At 45.3% G+C, this 25,487-nt stretch overlaps 1 protein-coding gene across 16 annotated transcripts in view; it reads right to left on the bottom strand.

The window, feature by feature from the left end:
- The window catches only part of MYCBP2 (MYC binding protein 2), a 399,577-nt gene that overhangs the window by 286,282 nt on the left and 87,808 nt on the right, over positions 1-25,487 (bottom strand). For all 16 annotated transcript variants that reach the window (XM_077483080.1, XM_077483077.1, XM_077483078.1 and 13 more), the window contains exon 3: positions 6,853-7,068. In XM_077483080.1, coding sequence (XP_077339206.1) covers positions 6,853-7,068 — 216 coding nt within the window. The remainder of the gene's footprint in view (positions 1-6,852; positions 7,069-25,487) is intronic.

The following is a 25,487-nucleotide window of genomic DNA, read 5'->3' as shown; positions in this document are numbered from 1 at the left end:
ACAGAGCCCTGTCTATCTTTTGAATTTTTTCCAAAGGAAGAAAGACCCTTTGTACTGTTGAGTCCAACTCGTACCCTAGGAAAGTGACCCTCTGGGAAGGGATTAAGTTGGATTTCTCCAGGTTCAGGAGCCAACCCAGGCTTAATAACAGGTTTCTTGTGACCTGTAAATCCTGAATTAATTGTGCTGGGGAAGGGGCAAACAGAAGGAGATCGTCGAGATATGCGATCACCGAGATTCCCCTGAGACGCAGAAATGCCAGAACTTCTGCCATCACTTTGGTGAAGATTCGGGGGGAAGAGGATAGTCCGAAAGGAAGCGCTCTGAACTGAAGGTGTAGTACTTCCATTGGAGTTCTCACTGCCAGTCTGAGAAAACGCTGGTGGGACTCTGCGATTGGAATATGCAGGTATGCATCTTTCAGATCTATTGATGCCATGAAGCAGTTCGGAGGTAGGAGTGCTTTTACTGAGTAAACCGAATCCATCCGAAACCTTCTGTAGGTAACTGAGACATTCAGGGGCTTCAGGTTCAGGATGAGCCTGAACTTTCCCGAAGGCTTGCGAATCACGAAGACGTGAGAGTAGAAGCCTCTGCTTGTCTCTCCTTCTGGAACCCGTACTACCACCTCCTGTTCTTCCAACTCCTGAAGAGAGGAAAGAAGGGCAGATGATTTTTCTGCGCATTTTGGCAGCTCGGTGACAAGGAACCTCAGAGGAGGGAGTTCCGAAAACTCCAAATGGTAACCTCCTCTGACGATCCCCAAGACAAACTGATTGGAGGAAATCATTTCCCACTGTGGGAGGAAGGCCCCCAATCTTCCTCCCACCGTGACCCTGTCACTGAGATTTTTTGGGCTGTTCAGGAGGGCGAAAAATTGCTCCCCCGGGTCCCTTGCTTTTGAGTCCCCAACTTTTCTTCTGCTGAACCGTACGGGGTGGTACAACCCTTTTCTGGGGACGAGTCTTTCTTTTGGCTTGTTCCCCAATTTTCCTTTTAACAGGAAAGGCCTTTCTTTTGTCTGCTGTGCGATCTAGCACTGCTTCAAGGCCTGGTCCAAACAGTAGATCTCCTGTAAAGGGGATTCCACAAAGTTTAAGTTTGGATGCATTGTCTCCAGGCCAGGTCTTCAACCATAAGGCTCTCCTGGCAGAGTTGGTCAGGGCCAAGGACCTTGCCGACATCCTCACGGATTCCGCCGAAGCGTCCGCTATGTAGGCTATCCCTTTAAGAAGCATGGGAAAGGAGGATAGAATAGTCTCCTTTGCTGTCCCTGCTTCAATGTGTGCGCTAATCTGGGTGAGCCAATACTCCATGTTACGGGCCACCACCGTGGATGCCATGGCTGGCTTAAGATTTCCCTGTGACGAATCCCAGGCCTTCTTAAGAAGGTAATCCATCCTTCGATCCATAGGGTTAGACAGTACCCCCATATCCTCAAAAGATAGATCAGTGTGTCTGGACACCTGGGAAAAAGCAGCGTCTAGTCTGGGAGATTTATTCCAGACGAGAGTCTCTTCCTCCGAAAAAGGAAACCTACGTCTTAATGCCCCAGAAAAGAAAGGTTTCCTTTCGGGATCCCGCCATTCCTTCTTGATGGTATCGATCAAGACGTCATGCACTGGGAACACCCGCTTCTTTTGTTCCCCCATGCCCTTGTACATCCGATCATGGAGTGACAATGTCTTAGTTTCTTCTTGAATACCTAAAGTGGTATGAATCGCTCCCAAGAGCTCATCCACATCCTCCAGGGAAAGCTTATACCGCGAGATTCTGCTGGATTCCCCATCCAGTATCTCTGCGTCAGACTCCCCCTGGGAGTCTGAAACGACACTGTCAATTTCCTCCTCAGCTTCCTCCCTGGGACCCTCTGAACTCTCTCCCCTTGCAGGAGGAACATCCACAGGGCTGGATGGTACACTCTGCTGCGCTGGTGTAGGAGTGCTCGGAGGCTGGGGCCACTGAAAACTGGAAAAAAAGTTTTGGAAGGACTGAAAGGTACCAGAGAGTTCCTTCATAGAAGCTACCAGATCTGCACCCTGCTCTACTGCCTGTTCCTTAAGTAAATCCTCAATACATTGTTTGCAAATAGCTTTAGACCAAGAGTCTCCCATAGACGTTCTACACGAAGGGCACTTCTTCTTAGAACCATGGGGGGACTTGCTCGTGGCTTTCTGAAAGACACAAAATACAGGAAGGGGCAGCATGAGCCTAAAAAACAGCAACACCAGCGCTACATAGAGGACCACCGGGAGTGCCCCCCCTAGGATCAACCATCACCAGGATCCCAGACACACTACCCTTCCCCCCGACCACCAAGGAGGAACACCAGTGGAGCTACTGGATACAAGTAAGGGAACACCTCCCCAGGTTTCCTCTTACCTTCGAGTGGCTGGTGCTATTATCTCCAGGAGTTTTTGAAGCCTCTGCCTCGGACATTCTCCCGTTGAGGAAGCGTGGTACGAATGCGCCTCTAACAGCTACCTGTGCAACTGTGAAAAGAGAGGCCGCACCAGCCGAACGCTAGGTTCCCTTTCACGTGCCGCGTCCGGAACCGGAAGACGCGGATCGAACGAAGGGGTCCGCCCCCACCGGAACTGACGTCGCCCGCCTACCGGTCCGGCTTCCAGCTCCCAGCCGGCTGCGTACACAGGGGGGCCCTGGACGCCTTCGTTCAGCACCCCACTGGGCGAAACGCAAGGATGAACCTCTCCAAAGACTTCCTGCTTTCCCCAAGCGAAGATTGGAGTGCGTGTAAAGGTCAGTCGAGTATTCAGCTTCCCCAGCCGACTGGACTGTTTGTTCCGTTGAAACCCCCGCGGGTGAACGAACGGACGACCCCATAAACTTCCCGCTTTCCCCAAGCGGAGTTTAGGGTATATGGACAGTACGAACACTTCAGCTCCCCGCTGATAGGACTGTCCTGGACCGACCGATGAACGGTCGGATAGCCGAACGGGGCCAGGGCTCCGCTCGGGTGGCTTCAGTTTCACCAACCGAATTTAGCCTAAGGTTCCTTGGCGATGTCTCCCCGCCGGAGGAAACACCATAACTGAGGAACGAAGGGAGGAGGAGGCTTAAATTATGAAATTGAAGGCGGTGTTTCCTCAGAGGGGAGGAGCCGGTGTCTCTCTAAGGTGGCTGTCCTGAAAGACGATTGGGGAAAATATATATTACATATACATACATTATATATCTCCTTCCTTTAAAGGATGTTATAAGACCGGGTGCTTGTTCTGTGTCACATGGCCCCCAAGAACACCTGAAATACCTGGCTGATCCCGCCAGTCCCTACCCTTTGTAAACTGACTACAGTATATCATGGCTGCTGAGCCCTGACACCATGGTCAGTTTACGTGCCTCCATCATCTGCAGCCCTGCTAACTGCTGTGTCCTCTTCCCCACTCTCGGTCTGTCAGCTAGTGACAGTGCCTGCCCCCTCGTGCTGCTTGAACAACTGCATCACGTATGCACCATCAGTGTTCTCTGCTCCCAAATAATTTTTATAAATCCCACAGAAGGACACTGCAATAGAGATCGACCAGCTCTCTCCTCCCGACTGACAGCAGGTAAATCTCAGCCTGCATTTGTCAGACGGGGAGAGGAGAGCCGGCCATGTGATTGCAGATCTCGGCTCTGAAACGAGGCATATATAACCACTCTAACAACAACTTTAACTACTTATGCAAGAGGACTGCTTTATTTATCAGAGTGGCACTCAAAAAGTGAATAAAAGCTCAGTTCCTGGGGGAGCCGGTGACATGTTCTAACTAGGAAGTAAGCACTTTTGTCCAGAGCACAGCCGCTGAGCCACATTTAAGGGAAAAAGTCTACATGTTCTTATCTGTTGTGCACAGCATATTATGAAGAGGTGTTTAAGTTCTAACAACATTGATAATATTTTAGGAGGAAAGCACTACAAAAAATGTTTTTACATTTCCATTTCTTCTGAGCACCTGCTGTGGGGAATAGAAGGAGCATCATACAGGAAAAGTATTGCTTTTGGAAAAATGGCAAAAGAGAAATAGGAGGAGAATAGGTGACAAATTATTTATTATATATATATATATATATATATATATATATATATATATATATATATATATATATATATGGCACATTTTAACGATTTTAAAACAAGATGAGATCTTACTGTGGCTGATGGTGTAGCACGCAGGGAATCGTGCATATGAAAACTGAAGTGATTATGGGAGCACAAGACTAATTTGATACAAGTTGGACTTTGTTCATTTTCACAATACTTCACTAAAGGTTGCATTTCTAATAGAAGTTATATACATTTTATAGAATTTCCAGTAAACAGGCCAGATATAGATAAAATACTCCACCTAAATATTTGGAATTCTCCTTAGTGATAGGAGTAGTATATTTTCAGCATAAACTTGTGCTGAGCTGTAATTAAGTTGTATAATCTTAAGGGATAAAGTTCCTTTAGTGAACTCGTTCTTTTATAAATCTCCCCACCCTCCTGAGTGCAGCCTGCCTTGGTAAATATTTACCTTCCTCCCTATTCCAGCAATCTATACTGTGAGGTCCTGCCAAGTGTTGCCCATCTTTTTTTCCAAAAACATTATCCACGGCTCCTCATTTTAGTGTGCCTAAGCCAAATACAGCTCAACCTTTAAAGAATAAAAACGCTACAGCACACCTGAACTCAAAAAAAAAAAAAAAAAAAAAAAAGGAGCGAGGCGTGTTATCTTGCTGACAAGAGAAGCTGGCCCTTGACATGGCCCGCAATGACCGAAGCCAGTAGAGGGGTCACCTGATCATAAAGCAATGTGATTGACAAAAGAGCACCAACATCAGGAGTCTGTCCTACCTGGTTTGTTGGTAGTTAACCATGAGTTGTCAGTGACTGCTTGGCCACAGTTGTGGGGGTGCCAATGACACCCAACCCAGAACAAACCAGTGACACATATGCAGCAGCTAGATGTTAATGCCAACCTGCTGCACATGAGCATGTCATATGGGGTCCTTGCCCTAAAGGGTGAATTCAATTATGCTTTTTTTGCATTTTAATGGAGGTCAAGGCTCAAAAATAAATAAATACATACACATTCAAAAGGTATTTGCCTCCATTCTGATTTTTTTAGCATATTTGTCACACTTAATGACTCAGAACAAAAAAATACACAAAGATGATCATATCAAACACAAAATGCAGTTTTTAAATAGTTTAATTTATTAAGGCAAAAAAAGCTGTCCAAACCTGCCTGGCTTAATGTGAAATAGTAACTGCCCCCCAAACCTAGTAACTGGTTGTGCCACCCTTGGCGTCAACTGCAATCAAGCGTTTGCTTGAACTGCCAATGAGTCTTTCAATTTGCTGTGGAAAAATTTTGGCCCACTTTGCAGAATTTTAATTCAGCCACATTGGAGGGTTTTCCAGCATGAACGGCCTGTGTAAGGTCATGATACAGCACCTCAATTGGATTTAAGTCCGGGCTTCAACTAGGCCACTCCAAAACCTAAACTTAGCCTTGTTTGAACCCTTTGGAGGTGGACTTGCTGTTGGGTTATGCAGCAGGACAATGATCCAAAACACAAGTCACTTGAGCTTGAGATCACAAACTGATGGGCAGACGTTCTTTTAAGATTTTCTAGTAGAGCTCAGAATTCATGGTTCTATCAATTATGGCAATTTGGCCAGGACCTGAAGCTACAAAGCAGCCCCAGACCATCACGCTACCACCTCCGTGTTGGACTGGTGGTATGATGTTCTTGTTATGAAATGCTGTATTCATTTTAAGTCAGATGTAACGGGATGCACACCTTCTAAAAAAGGTTCAATTTTTGTCGTCTCAGTCCACAGAATATTTGCCTAAAAGTCTTGGGGATAATCAAGATGTTTTTGGGTAAATGGTAGATGAGCGTGTGTTTTTGGTCAGCAGTGGTGTTGGAGCTCTCCCATGGATGCCATTTTTGCCCAGTCTTTACTGTTGAATCATGAACACTGATCCTACCCTGAGACAAGCGAGACCCTGCAGATGTTCTAGGTTCTTTTATGACCTCCTGAATGAGTCGTCATGCTCTTGGAGTAATTTCTGTAGGCCGGCCACTCCTGGAAAGTTTCACCACTGTTGCAAATTATCTCCATTTGTGGATAATGGCTCTCCTCATGGTTCACTGGAGTTCCAAAGCCTTAGAAATGTCTTTAAAACTGTTCCTAGACCAATACATGTACATTACTTTGTTTCTAATCTGTTCTTGAATTTTTCTAGATTGGCATGTGTGGCTTTTTGTGATCTGTTAGAGTGCTTCACTTTGTCAGACAGCTTCTATTTATGTGATTTCTTGATTCAAGAAGGCTGGCAGTAAACCGGCCTGGGTGTGTCAAGTGAAATTTAATTCAGCTTTCCAAAAAATTGTGGTTAATCACAGGTCAGTCATGATTCAGCATGGGAGGGGGCAGTTATTTTTCGCATAGGCCCAATATTAAAGATTTAAGTGCGAGTATTATACAGAGAAAAAAAAAAATCTAGCGCTGTATATTAAATATATGTATACCCCCTCCCTTGTGGCCGTTAAGTCACCCAGGCCCTGAGGCTGCAAACCCATCAATGTAACAGATTATACCTTCTGCATTATTTTGTGGGCATTACTGTAATGGCTCTGACCAGAGGCTGAGATGGGAGTCAGTCCAAGCACCTGCCATATCTAGACTTCCATTGTCGGGATGATGCAGTGCCTGGACTGATATCCTTGAAGTCAGCAGAGAGGACAAACAAGCTTTGGCTGGACTTCTCCAAAGTATATGTGAACAGTCACTCCCTACTGGTCAATGCACCTGCAATATTTAACAAGTGAATCTCAAACATTGGAAGTACTTACCTTTGGAAGCTTAGTAGGTGGCTCTTTGGACTCCTCCTCTTCATCGCTGTCAGACTCCCCACTCTGCACAGAGTTCTTCGAGGATAAAAGAAGGGAGGTTTCTTTCCTCTGCCATTCCAAGACACAGTGACGGACATTGCAATAAACATTGAATGCTGAAGGGTTACTGTGGAGCTTGAGGTCGGGAATAAAAAGAGCATTTTCCAGGTTATCAGCCTAAAAAAATAAAAAAAATAAAAATAAAAAAAAGTCACATACACACTATTACTTGCAGTGTTTCAAAATTCCATGCACCAGAGACCCAGTTATTAAAAACATAAGCAGACTTGGCTAAAGCAGTTGTACATAAAGAAGCCAGTGTTTAAATTTATCATGTACAGGTCACCAGCAGTGACGCATTGCTCCAACATTGTTTAAGTTGACGTGTTAAAAATTGCTTGTATCACATTGAGTAAAAAGAAACAAATTAAATCGCCAACAAAAGTTTCTTCAAAACTACCCTAGAAAAAATAAAATTTAAATAAAAGCAAGCAAAATATCACATGATCTCCCAATTTCCACGAACAGTGAATGTTCCACATCAGGCTGCCGTGAGTGTTTGAGATCCTGGTCTGGTAGATTTTCAAAGACACAGGAAATCAGCAAGGCAAAACATGCTTTACTAGTAAGCAGGTGCAGCATTTTATTGGGCATAAACATTTGCACCTTGCACAATTCTAAGCATTTTACCTTATTTCTATCACATGTCCAAAACTGCACATTAAGAGCAGAGTTTTCCTTAAAGTGGTTGTAAACCCTTACAAACCACTTTGACCTACAGGTAAGCCTAGATTAAGGCTTACCTGTAGGTCCAAGCAATATCTCCTAAACCTATATGGTTTAGGAGATATTTGCCCGAAAACGGGCACCGCTGTCTACAGCGCATGCATTTCCAAAAATGGAGCTGCCGCGCCTGTCGACTGCCGTGCGCATGCGCGGGAGTGACGTCATCGCGGCTTCGCCGAATGACAGCGGCGGAGCTGCGAGACGCCACCAGCAAGATTGATGCGGCGGACTACAGGGGACAGTGGCGACTTCGCTGGCTCCTGTGTCAGGTAAGTGACACATAATGGGCTACTATGCGATGCATAGTAGTCCATTATGCTTTGCCTTTGCAGGGAATGAAAGAGGAAGTATACCCATCAGGGTTTACTTCCTCTTTAAAGCAGACCTGAATACAAGGGAACGCTTGCTATCCTACAGGAAACATCCAACAGCATTAATGGTGTCTAAAGAGTTCCCTGGAAATGTACTTAGTCTTGAATGTCTCTAGAAAAAAATAGGAATTTTTGTACTCACCGTAAAAAAATCCTTCTCTGTAATTCACCGACCGACACAGCTCCTCTCTAACAAAATGGATTGTCAGCCCCATCACTGGAGATTACTAGGCAACGTTGTAACACAACACTTCAGAACTTTCAGTTCCACCAGGGGGGCAGTCCCTAAGCTACAACCCCCACAGCCTGCCCTAGCAGACTCAGTACGTCAAGCAGTAGAACGTAAAGAGAAAAAGGAGGGGTGGGTGCTGTGTCGGTCAGTGAATTACAGAGAAAAGGATTTTACGGCGAGTGAAAAAAAAAAAATCCTATTTTCTCATATTCATTGACCGACACAGCTCCTCTCTAACAAAATGGGAAGTCCCCAAGCAGTGCCAAACGAGGGGAGGGAAAAACAGCATAAAAACTTCATCCACCATGGCAAGTGGTAACTAGTAAAACTAAACCCACAAAAAACAGCAGTGTGTGAAAAACCACCACCATATAACTGGGTATCCCCAACAGGAGTGATCCCCAAGACCGCAACACTGCGGAAGTAAAGATGAAGTGTATATTGACGGAGATCTGCGAGTGACTCCCTGAGGCCCACCCCTTCCACCCGCTTCCACGGGACTCCTGGTACATCTTTGAGGAGGCTGCATATACGCTATACTTTATATAGAGGGAAGGTAATTTACCCAGTGTGCACACTTATGCATGGAATCACCTATGTGGAGGAAGAGCCTCTGATGCATTTTTTCAGCACAGAATCACTTTATATGTATATGTGACATCATCACGGGACTGTGTTCACGTCGTTAACAGCTGTATATAGTCCAGTTTTGCCATTTTATACACTCAGCACTTTCTGTTTATAGAGTTTTGTCTATAGTCCAATTCTATGCGTTTTTGATATTTTGTGTTACACCTAGCACTTTGCTTGCATTTTTTGCACCCAATTATTGTCACTAGTTTGTGCCTACTTAGTAATTGTTTATATTTCAGTCACTTTGGTTTTGTTTTGATGCACTCAGCACTTTTTGCCGTATAAGTCTGACTTATAGACTTAAAGATCACTGTATGTGGTTTTATATGCATTACTGCACTCAGCACTATTGTTATGCTGTAGAGGTATAAATTGCACCTTGTATTGTGACAGTTATTGTGTACACACTGCTGCGAGCACTCTCAATAGAATCATTTTCACACCGGGAGAAGAGCTCTCCTCTACCATATTAGTTTGAATATATACCATCTGATATATTGCCATTTGAACAATTAGCTCTCTAGCGTTTTCTTGTAAGGTTCCATTTTTCTGGAAGCGCAGCACCACCATTTTTTCTTTTAGTCTATATACATGAGCTGGTGTCTCGTGAAAGTGCCTGCGGCAGCCACCAAATTAGAACATTAATCACAAATCCCATTTAAGCGCAGGAGCCCATTGAATATTTCGGAAGTAATGCAACAATAAAACATAACAGTACTGCGTTTTTATCGAAAAACCAGGAAAAACGAGCTTGCATATTCAATTGCAACTACACAGCTGCCTGCAAAACTTTGCGGCCAAAACAGGCTTCAGCTGATGCACTGATGTCTACCTTGTAGAACTTGGTAAACGTATGGACAGACAACCAGGTCGCAGCCTTACACACCTTAGCGACCGACGATTGGTGTCGGAAGGCCCAAGACGTTCCGATTGCCCTTGTTCAGTGGGCCGTGACCGGAAAGGGGGGCACCTGCCCCTTCAAGGTGTAGGCTTGTACTACAATCTGTCTGATCCACCTGGAAATGGTGGCCGACGAAACCACCATACCCTTCTTTGGGCCAGCCACCGAAACATTGAGTCTGACTTCCGAAAAGGGAGCCATAGCAGACAAGTACACCTTCAGAGCCCTAACCACGTTGAGAGCGTGAAGGGCCACCTCTTTGGGGTGCTTAGGACACAACAATGGTAATACAATGTCCTCATTGATCTGAAAGGCCGAGACCACCTTCGGTAGAAAAGATGGTTGCGGACGCAACACCACCTTATCGCTCTGGATGACCAGATAAGTCGACTTGCAAGACAAGGCTGCCAATTCTGAAACACTCCTGGCCGAGGTAATGGCCACTAGAAAGACCACTTTCTGGGAAAGAGTCAACGGGGGAATCTCCCCGATATTCTCAAATGGCGGTTTTTGAAGCGCCAACACCAGGTTCAAATCCCATGGGGGTAACGGTGGGCGCACCAGAGGGACTACATGCCGTACCCCCAGAACAAAAAGGTACCCACTAAGGAGTGCAATGCCAGGGGTCATTGGAAAAAAAAAAAAAAAAAAAAAAAAAAAAGACAGCCAGGGCTGAGATCTGTCCCTTGATGTTGCGCAATGCTAATCTCTGGTCTACTCCTCGCTGGAGAAACAGCAGGATCCTTGCTATGGAAAAGGAACGTGGATGCCAACCATTCTCACACATGGAGATGTAAGCCTTCCAGGTACAATGGTATATCTTCCTAGAAGATTTCCGTGCCCTCAACATAGTGGGAATCACCGAGTCAGACAGACCCCGGTTCCTCAACACCTGGCTCTCAACAGCCATGCCGTTAAAGCCAGCGATGGTAAAGCAGGATGGGGGGGGGGGGGGGGGGAACGGACCTTGAGACAGAATGTCCTCTCGCAAGGGCAGTCGCCAGGGAGCGTCTGCCACCAGATCTGTGTACCAGGGACACTGAGGCCAATCTGAGGCCTCCACTCTGCGAAGCAGACGTGGCAACAATTTCAGTGGAGGAAAGGCGTAGATCAGCTTATACTGATCCCACGGGGCCACCAGCGCGTCTGACGTGTCCGCCCATGGATCTCTCATCCTGGACACTAATCTTGGCACCTTCTGATTGAGACAGGAGGCCAATGGATCCACATCTGGTGTTCCCCACTTCAGGCACAGCAGCCTGAATGTCTCCGGATGCAAGGCCCATTCTCCTGGGTCCAGCATCTGTCGACTCAGTCCGCCTGCCAGTTTCACACCCGGGGTGTAAATGGCCGACAGGGCCAGAACGTGTCGCTCTGCCCACCGAAGTATGCGAGCGACCTCCCGAGCAGCGGCTGCGCTTCTTGTTCTCCCCTTGGTGATTTATGAATGCCACCGCCATGGCGTTGTCTGACTCAATCCTGAACGGACGCCCTTGAAGACTCACTGACCATGTGTGGAGACTAGTGATGCACCGAAATTTCGGCCACCGAAAAAACATATCGGCCGAAAATGCCCTTTTCGGCAATTTGCGGAAAGAGAAAAACGGCCGATAATGGAGCTGAAAATGGGGTGTGGCCTGGTTGGGGCTCCGCCCCCACCCCTGGTGACGCCCATCATGGAGGTGCATAGCGCAGGAGAGCCGCCTCCTGTTTGATCACAGCGCCGGGAACATCACAGCTTTCATTTCAATAGCTGTGTGTTCCCGACCGCGCGCCGTCACACACAGCCCCTCCCCCTTGTCTGGGCACTTAGACAGATCATCCGCAGGATTGGACGGATGATCTGTCTATCAAAGTGCCCGGACAAGGGGGAGGGGCTGCGTGTGACGGCGCGCGGCCTGTCTGACTCGGTGATTCACAGCGCCGGGGAGGCGGCTCTCTTCCCTGCACAGGCTGGCTGCAAAATGGGACACACTGGCTGCAATGGGGGATGCCTCCTGTACCATGCCCCCAGTCTCTGACCACCTCCTGTACCATGCCCCCAGTCTCTGACCACCTCCTGTACCATGCCCCCAGTCTCTGACCACCTCCTGTACCATGCCCCCAGTCTCTGACCACCTCCTGTACCATGCCTCCAGTCTCTGACCACCTCCTGTACCATGCCCCCAGTCTCTGACCACCTCCTGTACCATGCCCCCAGTCTCTGACCACCTCCTGTATAAAAATATTTTTAAAAAAGTAATTTTCGGTATCGGTGCTGTTTCGGTATCGGTTTTCGGCCTAGTGTATTTTTCATTTTCAGTAACGGTTTCGGCACCAAAAAACGCATTCGGTGCATCCCTAGTGGAGACACAGCCTGATCGCTCAATTCGAGCAGATTGATCGGCAACTCGGATTCTATCGTCGACCAGAGGCCCAGAGTCAATTGAACCCCCATCACTCCACCCCAGCCGGATAGACTGGCGTCCGTAGTGACCACCATCCACTTCAGAGGTAGGAACGATTTTCTGGACTGAATCACCGGGCAGCTTATCCACCAGAGCAGAGACCCTGACTGGTTGGCTCACCTGGATCTGTCAACCCAGGGACAACTGAGACTTGTCCCATTTTAACAAAATCTCCTTCTGCAGTACTCTGGTGTGGAACTGGGAGTAAGGTACTGCCTTGAAGGAGGCTACCATGAGCCCCAGTACTCGCATGCAAAAAGCGGAGCGACAACCACTTGCAGTTCATCGGCAGTTTTACCGTGGACCTGAGAGTCTGCAATTTGTCTGAAGGGGATAAAAAAAAAAACAAAAAAAAAACTGCTTCCCTGGAGTCCAACAGCAAACCTAGGTACTCCAGACGCTGGGACGGCACAATCACCAACTTTTTTAGGTTCAACAGCCACCCAAATTCTTGCAGGGTCTGCATGGTGATCGTCACATCCTCCTCTAATTCAGAGGTGGAAGATGCTCTCAGGAGGAGATCCTCCAGGTAGCCCATGAGCGTGATCTCACGTTGTCTCAGCAACGCCAATACTGGAGCCAATACCTTGGTAAAGACTCGGGGGGGCTGATGCCAGACCAAAAAGTTAGAGCCACAAATTGGTAATGGGCTTCCAACTGTAAAAACGCAGAAACTTTTGTTGCCGAAGGCATATGGGTATGTGCAGGTATGCATCCTGGATGTCCAAGGACCCCAGGGAGTCCCGATGGAGCGCAACGACTACTGAGCAAACTGATTCCATCCTGAACCTCTGCACCTTTACAAAGTGATTGAGGGCTTTCAAGTCCAAGATTGGATGTACCCCTTCCTTCTTGGGAACCACAAACAGATTTGAGTAGAATCCCTGGAAGCGTTCTAGAAAAACCAGGTACAATCACCCCTCGATTCAGCAAGTCCCTTACAGGCCCCAACAGGGCCTCCCGGCGACCCGGGGATACGGGTACGCTGGAGGGGGAAGAATCTGTTTGGCGGCCAAGAGAGGAACTCCATCTTGTAGCCTGTGGAAATCAGATCGCAGACCCATTGGTCGGATGACCGGGAGGACCACCGGGCTGCAAACTCCCAAAGGCGACCCCCCCCCCCCCCCACCCGAGACCTGGGTGGGGGCAAACCTTCATCCGGTAACACTTTTATTCGCAGGCTTGCGGTTCCAGGGACGGTTTTGACCGTCCGTGGGCGTCCTGTCGGGTTGGGGACGTTTTGACAATTGTGAGCTGAAAAAGGACACTTGCCTGCGGGGTGGCTCCTTAGCCTTCCTGGCCTGAGAGAGTAGAGTACTCTTACCACCAGTGGCATTTTTAACCACTTCCCGACCAGCGCACGACGATGTACGTCGACAGCATGGCACGGGCAGGCATATTGGCGTACATGTACGTCCAATATTCGTTGCCACCGTGCCATCGGGAGCGCGCCGCCGGCGGCGCGCTCCCGCGCTGGTCAGGACCTCCGTGAGTCCGGTCGCGGGACCCACGGACTCGATCGCCGCGGGCATCCCGCGATCGTCTCACGGAGCGGCGGAATGGAGGAAATGCTGTATAAACAACATTTTCTCATTCTGCCTAGCAACTAGTGACGCTGATCTCTGCTCCATGTGATTGGAGCAGAGATCAGTGTACACTAAATGAAAGCCCAACCCCCCCACAGTTAGTAACACACCCCTAGGAACACTTAACCCCTACACTGCCACCCACAGGTTAACCCTTTCACTGCCAGTGTCATTTACACAGGAATCACTGCATTTATATAGCAGTGATTACTGTATAAATGACAACGGTCCCAAAAATGTGTCAAAAATGTCCGATGGGTCCCCGACAATGTCGCAGTCACAATAAAAATCGCAGATCGCCGCCATTACTAGTAAAAAAAAAAAAAAAAATTATTAATAAAAATGCCATAAAACTATCCCTATTTTGTAAACGCTATAACTTTTGCGCAAACCAATCAATAATCGCTTATTGCGATTTTTTTTACCAAAAATATGTAGAAGAATACGTATCGGCCTAAATTGAGGGAAAAAAATGTTTTTTTTATATATTTTTGGGGGATATTTATTATAACAAAAAGTAAAAAATAATGCGTTTTTTTCAAAATTGTCGCTATTTTTGTTTATAGCGCAAAAAATAAAAACCGCAGGGGTGATCAAATACCACCAAAAGAAAGCTCTATTTGTGGGAAAAAAAGGACGTCAATTTTGTTTGGGAGCCACGTCGCACGACCGCGCAATTGTCAGTTAAAGCGACGCAGTGCCGAATCGCAAAAAGTGGTCTGGTCTTTGACCAGCAAATTGGTCCGGTCTGAAAGTGGTTAATAATGTCATCCAACGAGGCTCCAAAGAGCCGGTCGCCAAGGAAGAGAAGATGCGTCGGGGCTTGGATGCCTGGTCAGCAGACCAGCATTTTAGCCAAATCAGGCGCCTCAGCACCACAGCTGACACTGAAGCCCTGGATAACAGAGGGAGAGTATCCAGGGCCGTGTCACAGACGTACTTAAATTGGTGTTGCCACCAAAAAATAAAGTGTTTAAAATTATTTTTAACACTCACCTCCCACCCTGAGCCGTTCCGCGCTGTATTACCGCAACGCCTGATGATCCCCAGCACTCCCAGATGCAGAGATAGCAAAACTGTCGGTGGCCGGTCGCACGATTGGTGAATGATCGGTGAGCGATCTGACACACGCGTCCAGAACCAGAGGGTAAACCTCCCAGCGCTCTGATAACCAAACAGGATGCTGCTTGAGCACAAAAACGCGGTCCGGCTACAAGAAAATGGCCGCCAGTGTTCTAATAGAGAATCACTAGGAAAATGGCCGCTTGAAGCCAGAAGCACGTCTAACCCTTACCCATACTTAAAATGGCCGCTGATCAGCACTATGAGAGGCTAGAGAGAACATGTGGCAGACAGCGCTGCACCAACACAGGTGCAGACTACACAAGCATCCAGCGGGACTAAGCTGCAGGATCCAGGCACCCAGCACAGCTAAACCCCCAGGTGAGAGTCCAGGGTGCGCACACACACAACGCTCAGCACATGTACAGTCTGTGTGTACATATGAGTATAATTGCAGGTTGAATGTGCAAAAAATGTGTGAAGGACAGTAATGGGACCAGATCAGAGGGGAGTTAGGGACAGGGGAGAGAAGAGGGGGGCCCCCCCAAATCGACCTCCCAGGGAATGCCCAGCTGCTCCACCCTGCCAAGACAGGGAGAGCTGTACTTACCAGTCCTGAAGAGCTGGGAGACATTCCTTGGTAGTCAGCTCCTGATCAGAACAGGTTAGACTACTGGCCCGGCATACTGTGACGCAGACATCAGTAGTCCGGTCATATGCATGCCCCAGAGCATAAAGCTCACCAACCACCTCTGGAGCTGAGGTATGTCATGGCCTGCCGAGCTATAACTGCGACCTGCACACGCTCGATGGCCAGACTGGGGAGACTACAAGGATAAGTGAACCAGCCTGTCACCCTGCTGGCTGTTGATGAATGATCCTGTGATCTTCTATCTTGCGCAAAAAGCCAAGCTTCTGCATCAAAAACAAAAAACAAACACAGACCTATGGGCCCGCAGGATTCCTAGGTCCATCTCCTTCGCTAGGCAAACAAAAAAAAATTGAGTCTGCTAGGGCAGGCTGTGGGGGTTGTAGCCTAGGGACCGCCCCCTGGGCTGAACTAAAAGTTCTGAAGTGTTGTGTTACAACTTTGCCTAGCATCTCCAGTGATAGGGCTGACAAGCCATTTTGTTGCATAGAGGAGCTGTGCCGGTCGGTGAATATAAGAGAAATTCCATCTCATCTGTTGGATCCTTCAGCATTTAAGCATTGTCTACAGGACAAGTCACAAGCTTGTGCACAGAGGATATAGCAGCATCAATTGCTTGAATACCCCATTTCTTATTAAACTCTTCCTACATAGGATAAAGCATAGAAAACTTTTTTGGAGAAAAAAAAAAAAAAAGGTTTCTGGGTGCTCCCACTCAGAATACATAAGCTTTTTCAGTAATGCATGGATAGGAAAACCATGAATAGGTTGGGTTCCATAAAGCCTACCCAAACAAGAAGTAGGCTCATCAACTGACTCTGGAGGAGAAGATGAAGATGAAGATGAAGATGAAGATGAAGATGAAGATGAAGATGAAGATGAAGATGAAGATGAAGATGAAGATGAAGATGAAGATGAAGATGAAGATGAAGATGAAGATGAAGATGAAGATGAAGATGAAGATGAAGATGAAGATGAAGATGAAGATGAAGATGAAGATGAAGATGAAGATACAGGGGCAGCTGCAACACCCAACATCCCTGATGGCTCACTGACCGGCCAAAACCAATTTTCTTAAAGATGGTTTTAGGCTTCCTGGTGGCTGTAGAAGTCTTGCTAGAGCCCTTTTTCGAGGCTCTTTTACCACCCCCCCACTCCAGACCATAGCCCGATGCAGAAAGCAGAGGTACTACCAGAAGGAACACATCCACTGCTTGAGTAATAGTCCAGCCCTGCTGCTGCCATTAATGCTCAGCCTGATGCAATAGTAAACATGTCAAAAAGGATTGCTGTGTTAAACTTCTTTCATTCCCCTCTTGCTGTTGTGTCCCTCCGCAGCTTGCAACAGTAACAATGGTGCCTTTGAAAACATACTTTCCCTGCGCTGGACGTTGGAGGATGCCAATGCCCTCTGTTGCCTACAGCCCCACTAAAAAAAAAAAAAAAAAAAAAAAAACCACGTTCCTGATCTTATTGGATCGTACAGCGAGGGGGGAAAAATGGCGAAGAGGGAGCCTGGAAGCCTCTGAGTAGGACGGCGTGCCTTTTTTTTTCTCTCCTGTTGCTTCTCTCGTGACAAGGGGGACAAAACAGCACAGGTGGAGAGGAAAGCCCCCCCCCCCCCCCAGACTTACAGGTCATCTGCTGCCGGCTGGAAGAAAGGAAGCTGCTGTGTCACACACAATGTGATCTCTGAGGAAGCATGGGAAGGCATGTGCTCTATACAGCCCCCAGTGGTGACAAATAGGCATGACAACATTCACCAAATTAAAGGAGACATTCATATGAAAATTCAAGTCTTAGAAAACTCCACTTATCTTTCCCGCCGCAGGGTTTTCTGTGGTAAAACCAACAGACCCAATCTTCACCCTGGGTTCTGTTAAACCTTCAGGAGCTGGGGAACCTCTGGGAAACCCACAAGCCTACACCTGTAATAGCACCACTGCCAGTAAAACTTTTTGGCCTTAATACCAAAAGTACTGTATCCCAGGGTCCATCTCTCTAAAAAGAGAAGTATTTACAACCAAAACCTTGTTTCTTCGGACACGAGGCCCGGGTACCATTCAATTCGGCCAAAGACAATTTGAATGGATCTGGCTGCATGGGGAACCCCAGCAAGGATTGCTCCAGTGGAGCACAGCACATCTTTACTCGTGACCAAAACCTTGGCAAAAAAAAAAAAAAAAACAGAGGTACTCCCAGTAGTAGGAGGGATTCTATAGGGAGTGGACTTCCTGTATTAGGGTGAGCCAGAGTCCATCACCTGAAGTTGGCCTATAACCCACATAGTAACTACTATGGCTCTGTCCTGTGATGTAAGATAAGAAATGAGCAGGGCACTTCCTGCCATGTGACTATGCCTAGGCATTCCTGAGTCTGACTCAGTCATTTACGCAATGCGAGAGGCACTGCTACCTCTTCTGCTATGCAATCTCACTGGAAACGAGAGAATAGCAGGCACTGCATTGCTTGTAAAGGGGGAAGCTATAACTGACAATCTGCAGTGCATGTCTCCTTTGCTTCTGCTGTGGCTCTGTTCATTCTGAATCTCTTGTGTCTTCTTGATCATTAATCAGTGGGCAGGTTTGACATGAGAAAGCAAAGCCCTGTTACTATAAAGACGGCCACCATCACTGAACAAGGCATGGTATGGTATGGTATGGTAAACTGTAGGGGTCTACAGGCAACCGTCCATGCCTTGTTTGGGTTCAGCTTCCACAGATCAGATCCTCAAACAGAAAAAAAAAATTAAAAAAAAATAAGCCATAGTAGTTCAATTTGCATCTTTTGCAACAAGAGAAAAAAAAAAAATAAATAAAAGTGCGATTTAGACCAAATTGACATAACAGAATATTTAAAGTAATACTTATAATATGCCATGTGCCATCTGAGGCATGCAGTAAGCACATAGCTCTATAGTGTGTGCTTGTCTCAACAGCACTAACTAATTTCAGTGGCTTACTTCCTCAGCCATCAGCTTCTGACAAGTTTTTCTGACACCAAGAGGAAAGAAAGTGACAGGGGGGAGGGAGCTCCAGCTGATTGACAGCCTCAGTGCTATTCCTGTGTGCGGGGAGGGGGCTCTGTCCTCTTTCTGAACAATCAAATTTATAAATTCTGGACTTTTAACAGCTGAGAAGACTGTAGATAAACATGTACAACTTATGTAGAACAATTTGCTTCATCTCTATCACCTGAGGCCAGTTACTTTACTGGGTATACGTAAGGGTTTTTGTATTTTAGCTGCCTGAGGTTCAGCTTTAAAGTGGTTGCAAATACAGTCATTTTACCTTCCAAAAGGATTTGAATTTGTCTATCCAATGCTAGGTTTCAAGCACAGCTGACACAAGCACAGCCCTTCCTGGCTTGCATGGGGACCCGTTACTTTTCTGCTAAAGTTTGTTTCACTTGGAGGTCTCCTCCCCACTTTGACTGGGACAGTGAAAACACAAAACTGACCTGCATTTCTAGAAAAACTATCCATCCACAAAAGTGAAACAGGGCTTCCTACTACTAGACAGCTCATGCTACCCATATGGAAACTGTACACAAAACTTAAAGGACCCCTTTTTGGTGGGCTTTCTTGATATCCTTAACTACTGTTACCATTAGCACCCCACCTTGGGTCCCTCATCACTTTCACACCTTGAAGACCTGAAACTCAGGATATTAAAAGCTTAAAATCACATTTGAGCTACCCTTGTCTACATTACTGGATAACCTAAAGTTTCCACCAGCACTGGAAATTCTGGATGCCTTAAAGTGGTTGGTGGATAATAACTAAAACAAATATATACACACTTACATTTTTCAGATCTCATTTCATTGGAGACTAAGGGACCTGTTCCAGAATCATCTCAAATATTTAGATGCATACAAATCAGGTATTTGCTTAGATTTCTCGCCCCTTACTTCAAATTCCAATCACTTAATTTAAGGAACATCTACCTCAACAATGCTTGCACTCCTAAACTAATCTCTACTTTATATTCTCATACTAAAGGTCTTTCATCCACCAAAGATCATTCCTAGGTTGGAAAATGGCAACAAGTTAAGCAAGCCTACACATCTAGGGAGGATTGGTCTTCAATCTTGCTAAGCATTTCTAAAAGCTCTTCCACCTCTCTTGAAACCAGTGATATTTAGCTCCATCCAAGACAACCCATTTAAACATCCTTAAGACCCCAACAAATGCTTTAGTTGCTGAATTGAGGTTGGCAATGTCAAACATATTTGGTGGACATGACCTTGTCATTACCTTTTGATCCAAGGTATTTGTCTACTCTATTACTCACCCATTAACAAATCAATAGTTGCTTCTGCACGACCAATCTGAAATATTTCCTTTTACGACTCGACTGCATGGGTTTGTGATTAATGAGAAGCCTTCTAGTTTGACACCAGCACCGGCTTTGCTAAAGGTTGGGTCTCCATGGGCCATTAATAAGCCTATGTTGATGGACCCTACCTAGCGTAATCTACAATATTAATGGATTATAGCAGTCTGTATGAAATCAATTCCACCTCTCCTTCCTCCCCTCACACCATCACTATCCTTGTTCTACCTGCTGAACTTTGGTCTGTACCTTCTTTTACTTATCCCTCATGTCCTTTTCCCTCTTTGATCTCTTAACTCTAATTTATACATATCTTTGTTCCACTCACCCACTTTGAGCAGAGGATCAGGTATACCTGTCCCCACTTAAAAGTGGAGATCCGGACACTTAATTGCTCCTTCATTATAAAAAAAATTAAAATAAATTTTATACATTGTTAATAATGGATATTGCCAAGATATAATTTTAACACAAGTTTGTCCCTCCTGGTGTGGCCGTTTCCATCATGATTGTGGACATGTGAAACCCAAGCAATAACTCTTCTGGGATAAGCATAGGAGAGGTGCATGCTGGGAAACCAGCACCTCTCGATCTTGCGCACACACACACACACACACACACGATTCATCGGCAGCCATAGCACCCATTGTTTCTAAAATTGTCACAACGGGCGACGACAGAGGAAGGTCCATTATGGCAACAAATACATCTAGGTGCTGTGATCTGCCCTAAATTACATAATTTCTTGCCAGGGAATAATGCAATTTTTGATCACAGTACTGCCCACAGACTCCTGGGAAAGGACAAAACATTTCCCAGGAGCACAGGCGAGGGAAGAAGTGGCGAAGTGCTGATTAAGAGGACTACATAGCAGCACGATTCTAGTATGTAGTTAAAAAAAAAAATCCTCCAAATTTTTTTTTATTTTTTTTATAGGTTTAGAGTCAGATTATGAAAAAAAAAAAAAAAAAAAAATTCAAGGTTAAACTCCGCTTTAATTTTACAGGCAAGCTCACCAATGAGCTCATTACACTTATTCTCAGGATGGATTGGATTTAAAATCACTAGTAAAAAGGCTCGCTTTAAATCAATTTTTATAGAGCATCTGTCACGCAACGGCTCCCCCTTTGACCCGCTGTTGACTCACTGACAGCCCCATTCACTTTAATGGGATGGCTGATGATGCGGTAGTGACACAAGGTGGCGGCAACAGGATGCGAGTGGATGCCTGCTAAGAGGCACTGCCATGATGGATCTAAAATGACAGGTGCTCTTTTAACCACTTCAGCCCTGGAAGATTTTCCACCTTAATGACCAGCACATTTTTGAGATACGGCACTGCGTCTGACAATTGCGCAGTCATGCAACGTTGTATCCAAACAAAATCCTCCCCCCTCCCTCTGTTGCATTTTATGACCTCTGCAACTTTAAGAAAAAAAACACACGCCACGATTTTGAAATAATTTTTTGCTATAATATCCCCCAAAAAAAGTGAAAAAAATTCATCAGGCCAATATGCATTTTACATGGTTTTGTAAACAAAAAAAAAAAAAAAAAAAAAAACACGGCAATAAGCATATATTGATTGGTATGTGAAAAGTTAAAGTTTAAAAAAATAGGGGAACGATTTATGGTATTTTTATTATCTTTTACGAGTAATAGCCGAGATCTTTAGCAGGACTGCGACATTGCAGCGGACAAGTGACATTTTTTATACAGCGATCAGTGCTATAAAAATGCATGATTACTGTGTAAATGTCACTGGCAGGGAAAGGGTTAACACTGGGGGAGATCAAGTGGTTAAATGTGTTCCTTAGCAAGTGCTTCAAAGGGAGGGGGCGGTGCTCACTCACACACAAATCCCTGTTCTGTCTTTTGCTCGCGTGCCCACAATTGCAGGTGGCCGGACATCTTAAAAATACAGGTATAGCGTATGACGGTGGATGGTCGCCTAGAGGCAATTCAGTTCGCATTGTGCGCTATATAAGTATTTCATTCATTCATTCATGGTCGGCAAGTGGTTAAATATATGGACTCATTCTTGCTGGTATTCAGAATCTTTAATATTGCAAACAAAATGTAGGTTTCCCCATTTAGAATAAGCTGTCAGGTTTGTATAATAGCAATATCAGAACAGATTTTGTGTTAACCACACAACTACTTTTTTTTATTAAAATAACCATTGTCATCTCATCTTGCAGAGCTTTGATTCATTGAATAAGTTTACCAACAATTTAAATATTGGAGAATATACAGCCTCATGCTACATAACTAAGCTCCATTCCATGCTGAATAACCTAAATTAATGCATCTCAAATAGAAAGCTATATTTAGATTTTATTAAAAATAAATATGCTTATGCTCTTGTTCTATCAGCATGCACATTGTAAAGCAGTGACGGGCTTCTGCTGCTTCTCCCTCCTCCTACCCGAGCTCTGATATGTGGCTTATACCAAGACAAATTAAGGTACTTTCACTGCTTGCGTTGGGAAAAAATAAATTTATACACACACATTTTTTTTTAAAGAATTAGAGTGCTTCACTTTGACAGCTTCTATTTATGGGATTTCTTGATTCAACAGGTCTGGCAGTAAACAGGCCTGGGTGTGGCAAGGGAAATTTAACAAAGCTTTCGGACATCCTGGGACGTCCTCCCTTTAACTTCCCCTCTTCCCCCGGACACAGCCAGCCAGTCACAGATCACTGTAAACGGCCAATCGGTGTGCCCAATATGTAAACATATGAGATCATCTCATCGCCGGCTCTCCCTCCTCACACAGATAGCGTGTGAGGAGGGAGAGATGAAGAGATGGAAGGAAAGAAAAGAAAAAGGAAAGGAGGAACGAAGGAAAGGTGCCCCGCACCAGTGCCTACCTGCCCCCACTGCCACACACCAGTGCCACCCACGCCATTAGTGCCACGTCTGTCACGTGTCATTGTCCTGGTGCTCCAGGACCTTCAAAAGTGTAATAGGTAGTCAACAAGTTAGATGTGCAATTTATGCTCCTAGAACATGTGATGGTGCTCCTTGCATGTTGGGCCTCTCTATGTGGCCAGGCTGTGGAAATGTCCCACACATGTGGTATTGTAATACTCAGGAGTAGCAGAATTTATTGTGGGGCATTATTTGTGGTATACACATGCCACATGAGAGAAATAACCTATTACAATGACAATTTTGTGGGAAAAAAAAAAATCATTTTGCAAAGTATTGTGGGAAAAAAAATGACTTTAAAAAGCTCACCATTCCTCTTACTAAATACCTTGTAATGTCTACTTTCAAAAAAAAAAAAAAAAAAAAAGGGGTAATTTGGGGGCCATTTGTACTTCCCTGGCTTGTTGCAAGAAATTAGATCGGCCACCAGTACATCAGATGTGATAAATTTTTTATGATTCGCACCACAGATTGTAGACTCTAACTTTCACAAAGACCAAATAATATCCACTAATTTTACCAAAAGATATGTGACAGTATAAATTGTGGCCAAAATTTATGAAGAAAAATTAGCAAAATTTTATCACAGAAACAAAGAAAAATGCATTTTTTTCCAATTATTTTATTTTATCCTTTATAGCGCAAAATAAAAAAACAGAGGTGATCAAATACCGCCAAAAGAAAGCTCTATTTGTGGGGGAAAAAAAAAAAAAAACACAAAATTAATTTGGCTACAGTGTTGCATGACTGAGTAATTGTCATTCAAAGTTTGAGAGCACCGAAAGCTAAAAATTGGTGTGGGCAGGAGGGGTGTTTAAGTGCCCAGTAGGCAAGTGGTTAAATTTAAATATATCTATTTACATATCCCCCTTGTGGATGTTAAGCCATCCAGGCGCTGAGGCCGCAAGCCCATCAACGTAACAGATTATACCCTCTGCATTATTTTGTGGGCGTTACTGTATGGCACTGGGCAGAGGCTGAGGCTGAGATGGGCGTCAGTCCAGGCACCTGGCAGATCTAGACTTCCATTGTCAGGATGATGTGGTGCCTCGACCGATATCCGTAAAGTCAGCAGAGAGCAGACAAACAAGCTTTGGCTTGACTTCTCTAAAGTGCATGTAAAGGCAGAATGAAAGTTATACACACACAAAATACACACGAGATGCAATTACTTGCACTAAATCTTTGTCTTTTCTATCTCCCTGGAGAATTTTTTTTTTTTTTTTAAATATACGAGCAAGACTTACTATACGTGAAGCACACCTAAATCCATACAAATCACAGTACAGCAGGGGACGCTGGCGAATACCTATCTGAAACCACTGCGCTACTCAGTAGTATAAAAATGCAGTTTTTCAGAAACCTCTTCTACACTTACCAGGAACACAAACACCTGCTATAATTTATTCAGAATGACAACACTGAAGCACCAAGAACTGCAATCTGTTTGCATAACTTGCAGAATTAGCGGTCGCTTATTTTACCTGAAAAGCTGAATATTCTGTTTAAGACACCCACATACCTGCAATGGTGCAGACTTCAATGTGCATGCCATGTGAGGACAGACTTATTTTCATAAACATAACCGACATTAAGAAAATGGTCTCATTGTAGAGGCTCAGTCTGAACAGGCAAGTATTCACAGTACTGTTCACACGCTTACTTAACATCAGAAGAAATTATTTGAGTTACAATGTGTTAAAATGCTTTAGGCATTGGGGGGGGGGGGCCCCGTCACCATTTCTTTTACATTTTACCGCTATTCCTTTGTAGATTTACGACATAGGAAGGATTACCATATTCATATTTAAAACAAAAATTCATATTTGAATCCAGCAATAAGGTGGACAGTTCGGAAAGTTAACCTTCATGCCGTGGCTGCCCCACCTACTGGCCAGCCAACATGATCTAAAGTAAGTCTTCGTAATCATCGGGTGAAAATGTGATCAAGGACAGATCAGGAGACAATGGTCTCAAATCCATGGGTTCCTCAGAACTCCCTGGCTAGTAAACACTTAGTCTTGATTTCTACAGGCACAATGAAAGCAGTGTAATCATGGCATAGCTGGTTAGATGAGGCCTCTAACTGGATGGATAGGCGATTTCTTTAATATTTCCAGGAGAGTGCTCAGTTTGGATATCTGTCTCCAAGATACAATTGGAGAGGGGGGGTGCAGACACTCCAGCTTTCAGATAATGGACAGCATATTAGCTGAAAGTAGTAATTGCTTATTACACCAATAGCTTCAGATTCCTGGTCTACATACTAGTTCCTAGGCATTGCTACAGGGAAGTTAAAGCAGAGTTCCACACAAAAATTGAACTTGCGCTTTAAGGGAAGGAGATACCCTGTTTTTCCAGATGATTGCCCAACCAGTCACGGCGTGCCTTGCGCACAGCCGGACACCCAGTGACAATTCCGGTGCTACAGAGGGGGAGACTAGCGAGGCTTTGTTCCTCTGCATTGCTTGACCCTGGGACAGGTAAGTGTCCCATTATTAAAAGTCAGCAGCTGCAATATTTGTAGCTGCTGACATTAAATTTTTCTTTTAAGCGGAACTCCGCTTTAAACAGATTCATATTCACCACTTAGAAATGATTATTCAGTCTAGCTGGTCAGGAACATCAGTTACAATTTAAGACCCGTTTGACACACT

The sequence above is a fragment of the Lithobates pipiens genome, unplaced genomic scaffold, assembly GCF_037356315.1.
Source record: "Lithobates pipiens isolate NorthernLeopardFrog02 unplaced genomic scaffold, aLitPip1_a1.2 Scaffold_16, whole genome shotgun sequence".
Classification (NCBI taxonomy): Eukaryota; Metazoa; Chordata; class Amphibia; order Anura; family Ranidae; genus Lithobates; species Lithobates pipiens.
Note: the sequence above shows the minus strand (reverse complement) of the source record. Positions and strands in the feature narration are given on the sequence as shown.